We start from the raw sequence: 17,370 nt of genomic DNA, 5'->3' as shown, positions 1-17,370 counted from the left end.
GGTTTGCCATTCATGTGGAATCTTCTCGTTGAACAGATGACATTATTAGAGTGTAGATAAAAATGTTATCCCATTTGGAAAAAAAAATTAAGCATAACAGCAGCTGTATTTTCCTTATTGTGGACAAATTTTGCTCCTCTCAAAAAAGGCAATCTTCTAATTCTTTGTTCGTGCATAAATCAAAAAAAATTTTGTCCTTGTTTGGCCTGAAATGCAAAGAAAACCACTTCACCAAGAGCCAAGTGCATGATTATATTCTGGGAAAGACAAATCGAGCACAAGGAGAGGTCAAAAAGTGTAAAAGAGTGTAACGCAAGGCCCTGGGGCTCACCAAGAAAAATCAAAATAATGCTTTATTATTTATTAACACTTTAATTTTTCAGATAGTTTCTTTTTTAAAAAGAAAAATAAAACATACTAATTTATCTACAAGAAAAATCACATTCCAAGAGGTTAAATATGAAACATTCAAACCATAATCCACAACAAAATGAAAATTAATTTTAAAAAATACTCTGAATGGAAGGTTTTAACCTTGAGCCTCTTCAAACCTTATCTGAAGGGAAAAGGGAGGGGGTGCAAACTTTTGCACTCAACCTTTTACAAACACACTCAAACACCACTGCACTAAAGTTTGGGAGAAGGATCACACCTGAAAGTCCACCTCCTTCCGGGTAATCTTCCTAGAATTTCCCATGTCCTCCTTTTGATATACAAAGGTGTGCAATAGTTTGCACCCCCCTTGTTTGTTTTGTTTTTTTTTTTTGGGAGAAAATGAATGAAATTTTTTTTTAACAATTAATTAATCAAATTACAAGAATTTAATTACAAAGAATTAACCACCTCCAAAATGAATTCACCTCCTCCCTAGTTAATTTCCTACAGCTTCCTATTTCTCCCGTGCTGATAAGATGTCTGTAAAAGTTTGTGCCCCCACTCACGTTTTAAAAACATTTTATCCCCTAAAAGGCTACCCAGGCGGTTAAAAAATTAAAAGCAGGTGTATCTACAACTAAAAACTTCACATAATAATCATTCCCTACACCACCATCAGCTAAAGGTGCAGCTGACATTTGTAAACATTATTATTATTGTTATTTTTTTCTGAAAAAGTTAAGAAAATCCAGTTGGGTGGACTCTGGTGACAGCTACGTGACAACATCCCTGATGGCGTGTTTGACACTGTAACAGTGTGTTTGCTTAGTCAACTCACTTCTCCACAGGAATAATTACCGTCTAATGCACAAAACGTATTTACTATTTGATTAGTTAGCACACCTGTGCAAGCTAAACAAGGTTTAAGCTGATAACTATAACCAACACGTGGATATGGAAACGTTTTAAATCTCTATTTAACTGCATAGCGCAGTAGCTTTTTTACTTATATCCCATGTCTAAATGTGCTTATATTTATATTTATAAAACAATTAATTCAAAAACCAAGCTAACTCTGATTTTATGTTGATTTACTCACATCTTGTAATATGTTACCGTTTCTATAGTAACAGCTCATTCACAGGGACTTGTATGGCAGATGGTCCACCACAATCATAATAAAGACTAATAATAAACAAGATATGGTAGATATGGTGAAGTTTCTGTAAGGAGATGCTTATTTAACATTTATGGAAGGAGTCTCCAGTGTCAGCTATCTAACAGTCAGAGGTAAAGCTGTAGCGTGAAGTTTTGCGAAATCTTCTCCGCAGTTTATGTGCTGTGGTTTCTCAGTTTTTTGTCTTATTCACATTTAGAGAGAGAAAAAAGCGAGGCTGGTGAAGGACTGACTGTTCATAGTTCATAGATCGCAAGTTTGGTGCAGGTTCCACAATTAAACATCACTATGAACTAACGGATAAATAATATAACGTGTTGTTCCTTAACATAGAGCCATCATTGATTATTTTCCTATAACGGGAAGTCCTGAAGTGTTTACTTCTTTACACATGGATACCACAAATTCTTTAATGTGTACCATTTTTAGCTAAAATATAGCAAAGATTATGATGATTTGCACAAATGCTTAATAAACTCAATCCAAAAATATACAAATATAATAATCCTGGATTAATAATGATAATAATTAGTATTTATATAAAGGCAGTGCAACTGGAAAAATCTTTCTCTAGAACCTCTTATTTAAAATAATCTTTTTACTTCACAAACCCAGCTTCTAATGTATCTAATAGTAAGACACGTGTTTTCACTATAAACAGAAAGGCGCAGTCAAAACACGGACTTCTGCAGGAGGCTTTGTATCTTCTTCAACCACACCAAACAGACAAAGCACAAATCTGCGACTATAAACTCCAGCGTATCGCTATAAGAAAAGAATTTGAAGTGGCGTTAAGCTTCAGAAAATATTCGACACATCCTCCATAAGTCTGATTACAAGCGTGAGAAAAGCAAAAGTTAAAAATGTAGACACAGAACACAATTCAGACTTTGAACACACGCTCGTGTCAGAAAGCAGTATTGGGAATCTCTCACCGTCGAGTTGTTAGTCGTGGACTTCGTGTCCGGCGTGTTTTCTCCGCTCTGCTCCGTGCTGAGGTGCGCGAGGAGCGACCGGAGCTGCGGCACCGAGATGGTCCCGTTTTCTCCATACCGGCTCAGCAGATCCTGCAGGATCAGAGCAGGAGGGAGATCCGTCTGACCTCTGACCTCTCCCAAGGGCCAACATAACAGGCCAAGGGACAGGATAAGGGCAAAGGTCAAGGTCAGCTGGGTGCAGCCATTGGCTGAGGTCTGGGTCATGACTCAGGATCTGCAGAGACACAAAGAACTCAGAATAAAATTCTTGAGATAGGGCTATATCATATATCAATGGCTATATTCATGGCAGGAGTAAAGTTTATATTTTATATATATATATATATATATATATATATATATATATATATATATAAAGAAAGGAAGAAAGAAAGAAAAATACACAAAAATCATACAAATAACTGAACAGACATACAAATAAATAAATAAACACAATTAAATAGGAAACATTTTAAATAGTAAAGAAAGATTAAAAAAAAATATTCCATATTGAGCAAGTATGCACATTGTTTCAAATTAATTTGGATTAAAAATTCTAAAATTCTTTCTGGTGCTACTTTATCAAACACCTCTGTGAATTCTGCACTATGCAGCAGCACTGCCTGATGACATTAAAAGCAGAACAGTTCAGTAAAATGTGCTTCAAAGTCAGACGAGTCCTACATGACGCCCAATTTGTGCGTTTCATCTGCGCGACTACACAACGCGACTCGGCCAGTGCTACACCTCAGGGCTGAAATCGGGCAGGTGTTTAGTGCTCACACTGCAGCCTCTCGGCCGCTTCAGCATCATATTACTCCCTAAACACACAGAGAGATAGTGAGTGTGTTTCAGGATCATAATATCGCCATCCCAAACATTTCTCACAACAGGAGTGCTCATGCTTTATGTTTGCTTTTCCAGGTTTTCCACAATGTCAGATTCCTGATCAGATTCCTGGGAATTTACACTGCATTAGCTTACTAACAGTATTTTACAATACATAATATCCATCACAATATACAGGTTTGCTCACAAACTGCCAGCAATACAGCAATGTTTTAGTGCTGTTCAAAGATACTTTATTTAATGTCTACAAATTTAATTAATTTTTTTAATTAATTTTTGAAATTTAATGTATTACTTAAATATACATGTTTAATTACACAAATAAATACGTATATTTTTATTTCAATAAAGATATATTTTTATGTGTGGTTCTGTCTTATAATGCTTTAATTTGCCCTTTGTTTTAATATTTTTATTTTAATTCTTTTATTTCTTTTAATTTGCAGTTTATTGCATTGCGCAGCACTTTGGCCGACGCATGTTGTTTTTTAAATGCACTATATAAACAAAAGTGGCTTGACTTGTCTAACGCTAAGAATTGTAACATTTAACACCACATTGGCTTCTTCCAGTCTGTTTGTAATTCAATTTATTTAACAAAAGGTTTTAAAAAAAGTTATCACGATATAACTTTTATATTCACGATATAACACTCAGAAAAGCGTATGGTGCCATAATTTATCACAATATCGCTATTGTATCGCCATCATATCGCCCAGCCCTACTTACCAACACTCTGAATGAGCTGATTCACAAGAACAGGAGGGAGGAATTATCTTACTCCACCCTACACCCACCCGCTCAAACCCCAACACTAACCATTATCCTTCACCGTATTACACACAAGCAGGGTCTAAACAACAAGTCAAAAATCACTGGTAATGCATGCGTAGTTTACATTTTCCACCATTATCCAACCCATACTGTATTCACGCACGGTATATGCGACAAATAAAGTGTTTTTTCTTCTTCTTTTTCTAATAAGGTAAGTTTTTAAAACAACAAAGTACCCAATAAAAATCTCCAAGTAAAAACTAAATATATTGCAGCTACCATTTTTCTCCTAATTCGTTTATTGGCTGAAATAATTGTTTATTGCGCTCATAATTATCCTAAATCTCAATCTCGTTTACTATATTATTACTATTTAAAAGACGTTTTAACCCTCAACTGGACACCTCTATGCTTGAAATCACTGACCATGAAACCCTTCAGCTTTAAGAGCTTAAACAACTTTTATCTGTATATTTTTTATATATAGTTTGTTTATAAGTTTTAGCATTTGTACATTTCGTATATATATGATATTAAAAACCCGGACACAAGGCCGTGCTCAGTGACATCCAAGCGGATTATAAAATGAAAGATTAGACACATTAGGTGTATAAAACGTAATAAATCATTACAGATGAGAAAACAGAACGCTTGATCGTGACCTAGTGTAAATGATTTATGAATACAAATCCAGGAATATAAAGAAGTAGCTGAAAGTAAGAACTTTTTTCCAGCCTGGTCCTGGGAGGAAACTCGATCTGAAATGCAGGGACTACAGGGACGCGACGCTGTCATGACGCTGGATTCTCTCCGGCTGTTTCTCGAGTGGGGAATTCAGTACCAGGCAACTCAGTACCCACAGGGAATAAAGACTTTATGTCTGATTACATCAGGTGTTTATGAGATTGTTCAAGCGTCATGCTTTTGGTGTGTGGACATGCTGCAAAGCAATAGTATTTTAGCAACTGAAAATATCATGAATATAGGCAAATTTACCTAAAATTTACCCAATATTTACCTACAATTTACCAGATTTACCTAAAATGTACCGATAATTTACCAGATGTACCTATAGTTTACCTATAATTTACCAGATGTACCTATAATTTACCTATAATTTACCAGATTTACCTGTAATTTACCTATAATTTACCAGATTTACCTGTAATTTACCTATAATTTACCAGATTTACCTGTAATTTACCAGATTTACCTGTAATTTACCTATAATTTACCAGATTTACCTAAAATGTACTGATAATTTACCAGATCTACCTATAATTTACCATATTTACCTGCAATTTACCTATAATTTACCAGATTTACCTGTAATTTACCAGTTTTACCTGTAATTTACCTATAATTTACCAGATTTACCTGTAATTTACCTATAATTTACCAAATTTACAGAAAATTTACCTATAATTTACCAGATTTACCTATAATTTGCCTAATATTTACCTATAATTTACCAAATTTACCTAAAACTTACCAGATTTACCTATAATTTACCTAACATTTTGAGGCTGATGTGTAAGTGTACATGTTCAGATATTGATAAACGTAACCGATATTCCAGAATAATTCCTGATGAATATACAATAAAACGTCTGAAAGCGAGAGACTGTAGACAGACAGCAAACTGTTTCACATTGTTTCCTACTGTTGCCTTAAGCCGTGTGTGTGTGTGGTAAAATGCACCACTTGCTTCTTTGACAGCCCTGTTACTGAAGCGTGGCTCTCTTTTGCCAACACACACACACACACACACACACACACACACACACACACACACACACACACTTAAGTGTTATTTGAGCTGGCTGGTTTGAACTCAGGAGTGTTGCTCTTTCTCCAAACAGGCTCAACAACAAAGAACGTGTGTGTGTGTGTGTGTGTGTGTGTGTGTGTGTGTGTTTGTGTGTGCACACTCATTCTGATAACGACAGCAGTACCTAATGATCCGTTTTAGGTCTAAAGTTTGCTTTTTTTAAAAGAAGGAAGTTATTTCTACCAGTTTAGTATTGTGTAAACTTCATGTTCTAAAGTTGCTTTCTCGACTATTAGACTGCGTGCTGACTCCGGATCTGATTGAAGATGATACTTTCGGTTGTGATGTGGGTCGTTTTCACAATCAATCAAACCAAAATGCAATAAACAGTTGGGTGAGCAGTGTAAAGAGCTGAAAACCTACTCGGAAATGCATTTTATTTACCGGTCAGAATAAAAAAGAAAAAAAAAAAACTTGGTAAAGTGTGAGAAAAGAAATCACCCGAGCATGGAAATATGCAGCCTGTGCTCAATAAATGATTAGATAATTCTATAAACACATGATATTCCTACAGCACTCTGTCCTTCGGCTAAGTTTAGCAGCTCCCATCTACAAAAAATAAATAATCTATTAAAAAGCTGATAACTCGACACACACAGTGTGCTTCATTCACTTCCTGACTTGATCTGACTCAGGAACTCTCAATAACTCAGTAATTTGGTCACAAAATCAAAGCTTAAAAACAAATATGCAAATCAAATGTGAACTACTGTACTGTATATTATCACTCGAATCCTTTCTAATCGACAATATCCTCCTTAAAACTTTAGGCCACGCCTCTTTCCTGTGTCTGATGCTGGCTGGGGTGAAGTGACACCAAAATATGTGCTGAGGAAGAAAATGATTAATCTTCGATTATTTTTAGTGCTTGTGCCTTTTTATAGATATTTTCTAGAGCGCATACAGAGACAGGAACAACAAACACATCAATGGATAAATAGATAAACATGAAAGAGATGAGTGTGTGATGATTAAGGCATGTGGTTTGCACGATGCTAAACCTGAGGCATGCAGACAGATTAGACCTGCCCTGTGTAGCAATGCTGCCAAAATTTTGTATGTGTGTGTGTGTGTGTGTGTGTGTGTGTGTGTGTAAAAGGTTGTGGAAATCTGTGCCTCAGGAAAGAGAGTGAGAAAGACAATCAGAGGAAGAGTGAGAGGAAATAAAATGAACACACTGGGGAAAAAAGTGTGTGGTGGTGGCTTGGAAAGCCGGCTTTCTCTGAAAGATTAAAAGTTAAGTGTTAAACGTTCCACGTCAGCGTTTTAGCACGACACCGGCGCCTCATCACCTAAATAATACGAAAGACTCTGTGCTCAAGGTTGTTTGGAATTCGAGCAGAACAATCCGACCCTGTGAGATACACGGCTAAAAGTAGAACTCCTTGTTCTGAAAGTGAGCTGCAATCCCGAGAGCCGAGTGCTGACTGCTGAGCGCTGAAACGTCGACCCTGAGCAGGACTCAGAAGTGTGCGTGATCTCTAATTACACCATTTAGCTTAGCCAATGTGAAGGAAAGGACACTGAGCAACAACAGCAGCAGCAGAGAGAAAAGAATCAGCTGCTCTGATCTGTCTGAAGCCATGCTCAAATCACTGAAGAGTGTTATCTTCACCGTCTGGGACAATATTCAAAGACACTCGGCATTCACTTTATTAGGAACACCTGCTCATTCATGCAGGTATCAAACCAGCCAATCATGTGGCAGTAGAACAATGCATCAGTTCATAGAGATACAGGTCAAGAGCTTCTGTTAATGTTCACGTCAAAACATCAGAATGGGGGAAATGTCATCTCAGTGACTTTGCGTATTTCAGAAACTGCTGATCTCCTGGGATTTTCACGCACAACTGTCTCTAGACTTGTGCAAACAAACAAAACAAACAAACAAAAAAAAAACAGGAAACGTCTTTACTTAATTTCAGAAACTGCTGATCTCCTGATTTTCACGCATAACTGTCTCTAGAGTTGTGCAAAAAAAAGAAAAAAAACAGGAAACGTCTTTTCTTAATGAGAGAGGTCAGAGGAGAACAGCTCGACTGCAACTGGCAGGACGCAACCATAACTCGATCAACCACTCTTTACAACCGTGCTGAGCAGAAAAGCATCTCAGAACGAAAATGGAAAATGTCCTGAAAGTGCTCTTGGACAATAGTGGGAGAAATATTTCTATATACACTCACCATCCACTTTAATAGGAACACCTGTACAATCATGCAGTTATCTAATCAGCCAATCATGTGACAGCAGCACAATGCAAAAAATCATGCAGATACAGGTCAAGAGCTTGAGTTAATGTTCACATCAAAACAGAATGAAGAAAAAGTGCGATCTCTGTGACTGTGATCGTTGCATGGATGTGGGTACCAGACACGCAGGTTTGAGTATTTCAGAAACTGCTGATCTCCTGGGATTTTCCCCACACAGCAGTCTCTAGAGTTTACACAGAATGGTGCAAAAAACAAAAACCATCCTGCATGCTGTGGGTCTGCAGTCTGAAACAGAGGAGAACGAGCAGACTGGTCTGAACTGACAGGAAGTCTATAGTAACTCAAATAATCACTCTCTACAACCATGGTGAGCTGAAAAGCAGTTTATGAAATATTCAAACCATCTTCTGGTGATCTTCTGGTACCAAAAACCATGCCACGATCAGAGTCACAGAGATCACGCTTTTTCTTCATTCTGATGTTTGATGTGAACATTAACTGAAGCTCTTTAAGTGTATCTGCATGATTCTATGCATTAGATCACTGCATGAATGTGCAGGTGTACAGGTGTTCCTAATAAAGTGGACAGTGAGTGTATATTTAGGTGCTTTATAAAGAATTGATTTAGAAATGATTAAAGATTAAATATTAAATTTAATGACGTGAAAATTGTCACAGGAAACATCTGCGATTAATATATTAATATTAATTAATATTAATTTTATATGATTTATTATTAATTTATATTTGAATGTTACAGAATTTTTAAGTTTAAATAAAATTCGATGGCTCTAACCTGCTGTGTTTTTTCGACAGAAATATTCAGTACTTGCCATTTTTCAGTTTAAAAAAACTGCAATAAAAAAAAACTAAACCTTTTATCAATATTATGGTCAATATTGTGTCAATTAGCGATATCTATATATCTATATATCTATATATACACATTTAAAGCAGGGTTTAAAAAAAAAAAAAAAAAAAGACGATATCAAGTGTATCAGAGAGAGAAATCTTTCACTTACCCTCCAAGCACAGACAGTAAAAAGTAAGTGCCCCCTCCTGCAGTCCCCAGTGTGACAGCAGGCACTGAGTGTACAAAGGGCTTTATATAAGAACGGAGCGTGAGAGAAAACGGTAATTATGTAAGCTAACCTGCTATTACTGGACACACTGTCATGTTAGAAATGAGCACTTTACCTCACGATGCCTGTGTGTAATAACAGAGTCGTGCTGGTGGTAATGATTAAGTCATTACACCACATGATTTAGTCACTAAGCTGCTGATGGGGAGAGACAGTGAGGACCTGCGGTCGCACTTTGTCCCCTCGACTCTCGCATGAACACGAAACACTGAGTGTGTGTGCTCTTCCAAAACTTCACCTGACGCAATCCAAATAACCAGAAAAGAAATCACAACAAAACCAGTTTCTACTCTTATGTAATGCATTGTACGCTGGGCCTCATTTATCACGCTGGATACGAACAAATATATTCATAAACCGTCTGCAGGAGCATTTACACAACGAATGTGTGTATCCTATAAGAATCCCTGAAATTGTGTCAATTTACGTATAAGGAGACTCATTAACGTGAACTTCGACTGATCGGCTCCAAATCGCATAATTATCGATATCATTTATTTCAATTTAATGTAACATCTGTGAAAATTAATTGGTTCATATTAATGACGTGAAAGAAAACAATCCAAAACAAGTTCATAAATTAGGTCAGATAATAAGATAGCCATTCAGTTAGGACAAAAGTAATGGTACCCTATAAAAGGAGGAGGAGTTAGTGTGTGCTGGTGCGCTGCAATGGCTGAGCTGCGTTACTGGAAGATTTAGCACATGCCGGGATTAGGAAGCACACTTTCACTGTTTAATCACCACTTTATAATTTTCAGACCTCTTTTTTTCTTGGAGTTTTGTGGGTGTCAGCTGTGCCGTGAACACGCTTTCACGGCTGACTGGCACACGTTATGGAAACTTTTGTAAATCTGGCGGGAATTTTTAGTTCAGTTTGGCCTACCAAAATATTTACACACGAGTTTACTGAATTATTGTTTTTTTTTATATTCCATTTCCTCCCAATCTAGTCATTTGCTAATTCCCACCCGTTTAGGGAAGGCGAAGACTAACACATCCTCCGAGACACACGAAGCTAGCTAACCATATCTTTTTGAGCAGCTACGTCACAGGGCAGCGTAACACACTCAGAGGAAATCACTATCCATCCTCTTCTTCATACATGAGCTCACAGATGCCAACGATTAGCTCTGACGGACAGAGGAATGAGTAACGCCCACCTAGATGCAACTCCCTTATTCTGTTTTTTTCCAGCCACAGATGGTTTTGACATTGTCAGCACTCACGATCTCCAGACGATAGAGCGAATGCTTTTCTGTTGCGCTACTGATAAATGAGACCTAACACAAAGCAGCTTTACAGAAATCTGGGTCTACACTATTACCATCCGAGGCAAGGCTGGCAGTGGCGAGGAACTGTGTGAGGAACTGTGACTCAAAAAGGGGAACCAGTACAACTCTTGTTTACAGGAGCTCGTGGATCTAAGAAGGGGAAAAGCGAAATAGGACTCGGTGTACACAGGGTAAAGATCCCTGAGGTTAGAGGTCCATCAGAAAACAAGAAGGCACAGAGTGACAAAAATCTCTTGAACAGTGCTGTTGAAGTATATTATATCTAGCCACCAAGCCACTATGCTGAAGGGTTATATGGCAAAAATATTATAACCCATAAAGACATTATCAATACAAATAATATAAATCAGTGTATTTACACTGCTACCCAAAAGTCCTATGAAAAACTATCAAGTTAGTAAAACCTTAACATCTACGCTAATTAATTATACAATGCCGAAAAGGAGGGAAAACGAAACTACAAAAATGAAACCCGGTATATTTTTAGTCACGTACATATTTAAATCCAGCAAGTTGCATGTTATTATGAGCAATAAATGTTTGCTATTCTTGTAACAAACATTGATCTGAACGTCATCAATGAAAAATAATGAACGAGACACTGCTTACAAAATAAAGTCGAAAAAGATAAGGGAAATTAAAAAAAAAAAAAAAAAAAAAAAAAAAAAAAAAAAAGAAGAAGAAAGAGTTCCCTGAGGAGCCTCTTGGATCAATGATGCAACTTTTAACGTAAAGGTAAAGCAACACAACATAATGCAAACGATTTACCCAAATCTTAAAGACTCTGGACTACGGAAGGAGAAAAAGCTGCAGACCTGGTTTCAGATTTAGCAAGATAAAGCTCCGTCTTGGGAAATGTCATCAATAATAATTTCACACGCACAACCCAGGCACTCGCTGCCGTGGATTAAGAGCTTTTCATCACGCTGATGGTTTTAGCAAAAACTTTTTTACTACAAAATGCTCGTCCCGTCATCTCGCCGCATCAAACAGAACGGTACAACACATCAACAAACATCGTTATCCGTGACACGGATGCACAGGAAGTGTTGAGGTTTATAGTACAGACCTGACGTTTAGCGTGAATATCAGAGTCATCAAACCTGCCGCTGGAGATACAGTGAAAAACACACACAATACATCATGATATCTGATGCTATTTCTATTACACAGAATATATATATCATGATATGAGTAGGTTTGTTAACAGAACAGCAGCAGCGCCATGTTTTAAAACAATCTGTAGAAAAACTAATAGTTATGAAATAGTTTTGCTTGAATTTAATGTCTAGAAATGTACTGAATATTGGAAAACTTTAAAAAGTCTCAGAAAAGTCATCATTATATCACTCGACTTTAGTTTCTACTCTTTTTTTTTTTTTTTTTTTTACAATCAAGCCAATCAGGTGTGTCCATATTTGAGACAAGAATTTTATTTTTTCACCACAGTTACAGTTACACATCACAAACTCGGAGACTAATCAATACTCTCAGAAAACTAGTTTCACCCTAATGAACATGTTTCAGCGTTCAAACAGACTATAATATAAGTAAGAGAAGATAAAACTGATATGTTTTTTTTTGGAGATCTGCTACTAGTGACTATGATTTGTTAAGGGTTTTTCATATATTTTAAGGGTTAATATATTTTAATTATAAGGTTAATATATAGCTGGGTTTAAAAAGAACAAGTGTATTCCAGCTTCTTGATGTAAAAGAAGTCTGTCTGATTTTTTTTTTTTTTTAAAGAGTTTGATTATATTTGTATAACGATAGAGAACCCATAATGCTGAGCCTGAGCCACAACTGACATTTTTCTCAAACAAATTTGAAATCAAATCAGACTATTCCACGTGTCAGTGGATCACTCCGTGCTCCCGTCCGACTCCAGACCGAGATAACGTCGCTCGTGTGCTGAATAGATTTTGGCTAGGTTCTGGCTCAGGTCCAGCATTACGCACAGCGAGTCTGGATGGCGGAAGTCTATGTAAATATAACCAAATCTTTTTTTTTTTTTAAATCTGGACTACTTCACATGGATCCTTCTGTGCCTTGATCCAACCCATGACCAGGATAACTAACCCTAACCCTAGTCCACTGACCACTCTTCTACCTAATTCTGCTATTCAAATATTACACTAACGTTTATATTACAATACATTATATACATTATATTATACATTATATATACACATTATGTTACATAATATACATTATATTATATATGGCATATATTAACAATGAGGTATATTGTTCTTTGTTTTAAACTCGACTCGGTTTTGGTTTTAGCAGGACACGATGCACAGCGTTCCTGGACTGTCTTTATACTTCAGGATGGAGATACAGACGCGATACACGTCACCTAGAGAAACTTCTACTGGCCACGTTACAGAAGGTAACAGACGGAGTACGTTTCTTTCCAGATCCCAGCACATGCAATCCATAAAAATGATGAAATTACATATTCAGATGTTACTAAAATCCCAGAGATACTCGGGTTAATAACTACATTCCATTACTCCAAATCCCTGCGTCAAACTAACGCAGTGCAAATAGGGCTTTTTATTTACAGCTGATCCGGAGAACCTGAGGCTTGTTTCCTTACAGTTTAATCATTATTACGGCAACATAAAGGTACAAAACGACAATTAAAGAAGGAAGATGATTAAAGATTTCATCCCGAATACTGAAATTTTAGCAAATCGGTTACAAAGTTTAAGGAAATGTCAAAATGTGCCTAATTAAAGTGATATAATCTCAGAATAAAATGAAGCCCCTTAATCCTGAATGACAGAATGACTTTCAGGAAGTGAAATTAACCAGAAAGATGAAAATAAGGTTGTTATAAAGAGTGAGAGAAATGATCATTAGACTCCTGGATGATGATAATATTTGATATGATGATGTATTATTTCATCCCAACCTCCAGGTCAGCATCACACTTCCAGCTCATAGCACAGGTTAGCTTCCTGAGCTAATGAGGGTTCAGCTGCATCACTAATCACACTTAGCACTCATCACTAACACTGAAGGTTAGAACATGCTGTAACGTGCAGATTGCTAAGCCACGCGTGGTTATCAGCTAGGAGCTACCTACAGCAGCACAGGTGAGCAGATGTGGACTAGTGGTGTTGTTGTTGTTGTTGTTGTTGTTATTATTTTGTTGATTTACCTCCCGGGTTCCTCAGAGTCTCTCACTTCAGGTCTGGTGATTTCAGGATGTTTCAGTGATCACGCTTTTAACGGAGCCGGCTTTAAAGCGTCAGAGTGTGTGTTTTGGTTCCGTAGCTGCCACCTCAATCCATTCACACACACACACATACACACATACACACACAAGAGCAGCTTGAGCGTGTGGAAAGGGCCGCGCATGCGCAGTGCGCTTTAAACCGACGCCGCAACGTTCGGTTCGCCTCTTTCAGATGACGTCATCTTTTCACGCCGCCTCCGGATAGGGAGAGGTGTAGGGTTGCCAGATAGTAACTAAATAATGATGGAGAATAGCTATATAAGATAGCTATCTATGGAGATAGATAGGTAGATTAGTTATCTATATGTCTAATGTTACTATTTTAAATTATTTCCTAATAAAAGAGATGATTTGAGATGTAGTAGTGCAAATGATATTATTTGTGATATCATTGAAGCCTCCAAAAATCACAGTATTCTCCTGTGGTGTAAATCTATTCACTTTCAGACCAGGTTACTAGTCTAATTATTCATCTAAACTATTCAACAGTTGAGAAAAGTGTGTTTTGTTAAAAGTGCAGAAGCTGAAGAATCCCCCATAAATGTGTAAATGTAATAAATACACATATGTAAGGAATAAAACACTCAGTGTGGTGCTGTTTTAGGAAATTAATCAACAACAGGGTGGTGTGATGAAGCAGAGCTACTGTTACCACACCAAGTGTGATTATTTTCCTATAACAGCGTGTTTCACAGTGTTTTATTCCTCTTCTAACAAAGTTAATAAAAGACACATCATACTTTTCACCTTATAGTTACACTTATGTATTACACTATACTGTGTAACGTCTATGAAACACGTTACACCCCGTTCCTTATAGAGGTTATAAACAGTTCCTGTGTAAGACCCTGCTGTTATACAAAATTTATCAACACCTTCTGAGCAATCAGAATCGAGAATTCAGAGGCACTGTGGTATAAATTTTAGTTATTTGCTAGATTAAAATATGCATTTTAAAAATATATTTCACATATATTTACTGCAACTATAGGTTAGAATAAGAACCTGCATTTTCTTAAAAAAGAAAAGAAGGTCAAAAGTATCCAGTACATACACACACACACACACACACACACACAGTATATATGTATGTATATATATACATATATGTGTGTGTGTGTGTGTGTGTATGTGTATGTACTGGATACTTTTGACCTTCTTTTCTTTTTTAAGAAAATGCACACACACACACACACACACACACACAATATATATGTATGTATATATATACATATATATATATATATATATGTGTGTGTGTGTGTGTGTGTGTGTGCGTGCGTCACACGTTTATGCAAGGTAGCCAGGTTTAGGTCGCCAGATTGGGATGAATCACCCTTTTCAAGCTACAACTGACGGATATCCAGGCTAAATACTCGTTTAAAACCTGAACCTTTCACAAGACACCGGTCTAAACTATAACTAAACACGGTTATACATAACATTAAACATAAATGTTAAGTGTTAACATTTATAAGTGTTGCATTACAAATGTGTAATCTATAAATCAGGATGTTCTTATCCAACAAAACTAATTTTCTTCGAACAACAGAGAGGAAGTGGTTAGTTTTCAATACATACACACACACACACACACACAATATATATGTATGTATATATATACATATATATATATGTGTGTGTGTGTGTGTGTGTGTGTGTGTGTGTGTATGTATTGTTCAGGTTTTAAACGAGTATTTAGCCTGGATATCCGTCAGTTGTAGCTTGAAAGGGTGATTCATCCCAATCTGGCGACCTAAACCTGGCTACCTTGCATAAACGTGTGACGTCTTATTCTGAGTAATTTATAACACGTACACGTACACTTGAAAAGGAAAGTTTTACTTTTTTAAATAAGATGTGTACTTTAGCTCTAGTTCAGGTAGCAAAGTTGCTCTAAATGTGTCACTTTAACCGATAAAACAATCTTTTAATAATGTATTGATCCCCAAAAAGCTACTAAAATGGCCTAGTAATGTCTCTACTCTTATTAACATGGTCAGAATCTATAAAATGCATTCATATTTTAATTATTACTTTATACCCTAATATCAGTACCATTAGCTACCAGCTAGCGAGACACTGTTCCTCACACTCTTTAACACCCAAGATGTTGTTCATGAAGAGTTAGCTAGCTGGCCTGCAGGTTCTGGAGCTAAGTTCTTGGGTCTCACTTAATAACTGGTATACTGGAAAGGTTTTGGAGTCATGGACCGCCTCAGTATAAATGTAATAAACACTATTTAATACACCATAAATTGTAATTTTACAGTGAGGTTTGGCTGGTGGGAAGCTCTGATGGTCCTCAGCTCAGGTTTCTGTCTATGTGAAGTTTGCCATGTCCACGTAGGTTTCCTCTGGGTTCTCTGGTTTCCTCCCTCCCCCCAAAAACATGCTGGCGGATTGGTAAGATAAATGGTGTGAATGAGTGTGTGTGCATGGTGCCAGAGTGTACTCCTGCCTCGCATCCAGTGCTCCCAGGATAGGCTCTGGATCCACCACCACCATGATCAAAAGTCTGGATAAAATATTCAAGTGACTCAATAATAATTTTGATACTGATGGGTTCATCTGCAGTGACTGAACTTGCTTCATAGAGGCCTGAGGATCTCCAGCCCTCACTCTGAGAGCCGCTGGAATAGATGATGTTTCGTTACATCACAACCTGAGCTCAAAACATAACATAATAAAACTGAATCGAATTTGTATAAAAGTAATGAGAAAATTTAAAAAAAAAAAAAAAAGACTTTGAGGTAGGGCTGCATAATGTATGGAAATATCACAAATGTAAATATTGCGATATGCCTATGGCAAGGGCTTGCGATAACTGAATGATTTTAAAACTTCAAAAAGTTTATATATATATATATATATAATTTAATTAATTTTACACACTTATAGCATTATCGAACCACATATCGCATTATTTAACAAGTTATCGCATATTGCATTTTTCTTCAATATCGTGCAGCCCTACTTTGAGGTAAAATTTTAATTAAAAAAAAAACCTGAGCTGGGACATTTTTGGGTTTGTGGACAAGGTCAGGATTTAGTGGTGCAAAACACACACACCACAACACACACAAAACACAACACAAAATTTGAAAAAAAAAGGAAAATGAAAAGTTTTTCATTTAACCCTAGTTGGCACAATTCTCACAATTGTTTTTTTTTTCTAGTCCTTGCCAATCTTCAGTGTTTTATGTTCCTCAGGGGCAAATAAACCAAATCAAATTTAAGTAAACCTTTTTTTTCAAACCTGGTCAGTAACAGAAATGGTGTTTTACTTAAAGATAAGTCTTAAACAAGCAGACATTTCTAAAGTAGTAAACAGCATATTTTCTGCAATATTACATGTATATATATATATATATATGTATATAAAGTATATATATATATATATATATATATATATATATATATATATATATATAAAAAGGAAAATTAACCATTTGTAACATTTTCCAAACTTTTTATTAATACAGAATAG

General features: G+C 36.5%; 1 protein-coding gene across 3 annotated transcripts in view; it reads right to left on the bottom strand.

The window, feature by feature from the left end:
* slc39a14 (solute carrier family 39 member 14) overlaps positions 1-13,998 on the bottom strand; it is a 38,222-nt gene extending 24,224 nt beyond the window's left edge. Inside the window, exons 1-2 of one of the 3 annotated variants that reach the window (XM_026931414.3) lie at positions 13,803-13,998; positions 2,488-2,764 (exon numbers count right to left, since the gene is read on the bottom strand). In XM_026931414.3, coding sequence (XP_026787215.1) covers positions 2,488-2,754 — 267 coding nt within the window. In that variant the 5' untranslated portion in view covers positions 2,755-2,764; positions 13,803-13,998. Of the gene's footprint in view, positions 1-2,487; positions 2,765-9,215; positions 9,465-13,802 lie in introns of those variants that run through there. The other 2 variants (XM_026931415.3, XM_034299197.2) reach the window with 2 other exon arrangements.
* Between the last annotated feature and the right edge of the window lie 3,372 nt (positions 13,999-17,370).

The sequence above is a fragment of the Pangasianodon hypophthalmus genome, chromosome 24 (assembly GCF_027358585.1).
Source record: "Pangasianodon hypophthalmus isolate fPanHyp1 chromosome 24, fPanHyp1.pri, whole genome shotgun sequence".
NCBI classification, from domain to species: domain Eukaryota; kingdom Metazoa; phylum Chordata; class Actinopteri; order Siluriformes; family Pangasiidae; genus Pangasianodon; species Pangasianodon hypophthalmus.
This window is presented reverse-complemented; position numbering and strand designations above follow the sequence as displayed.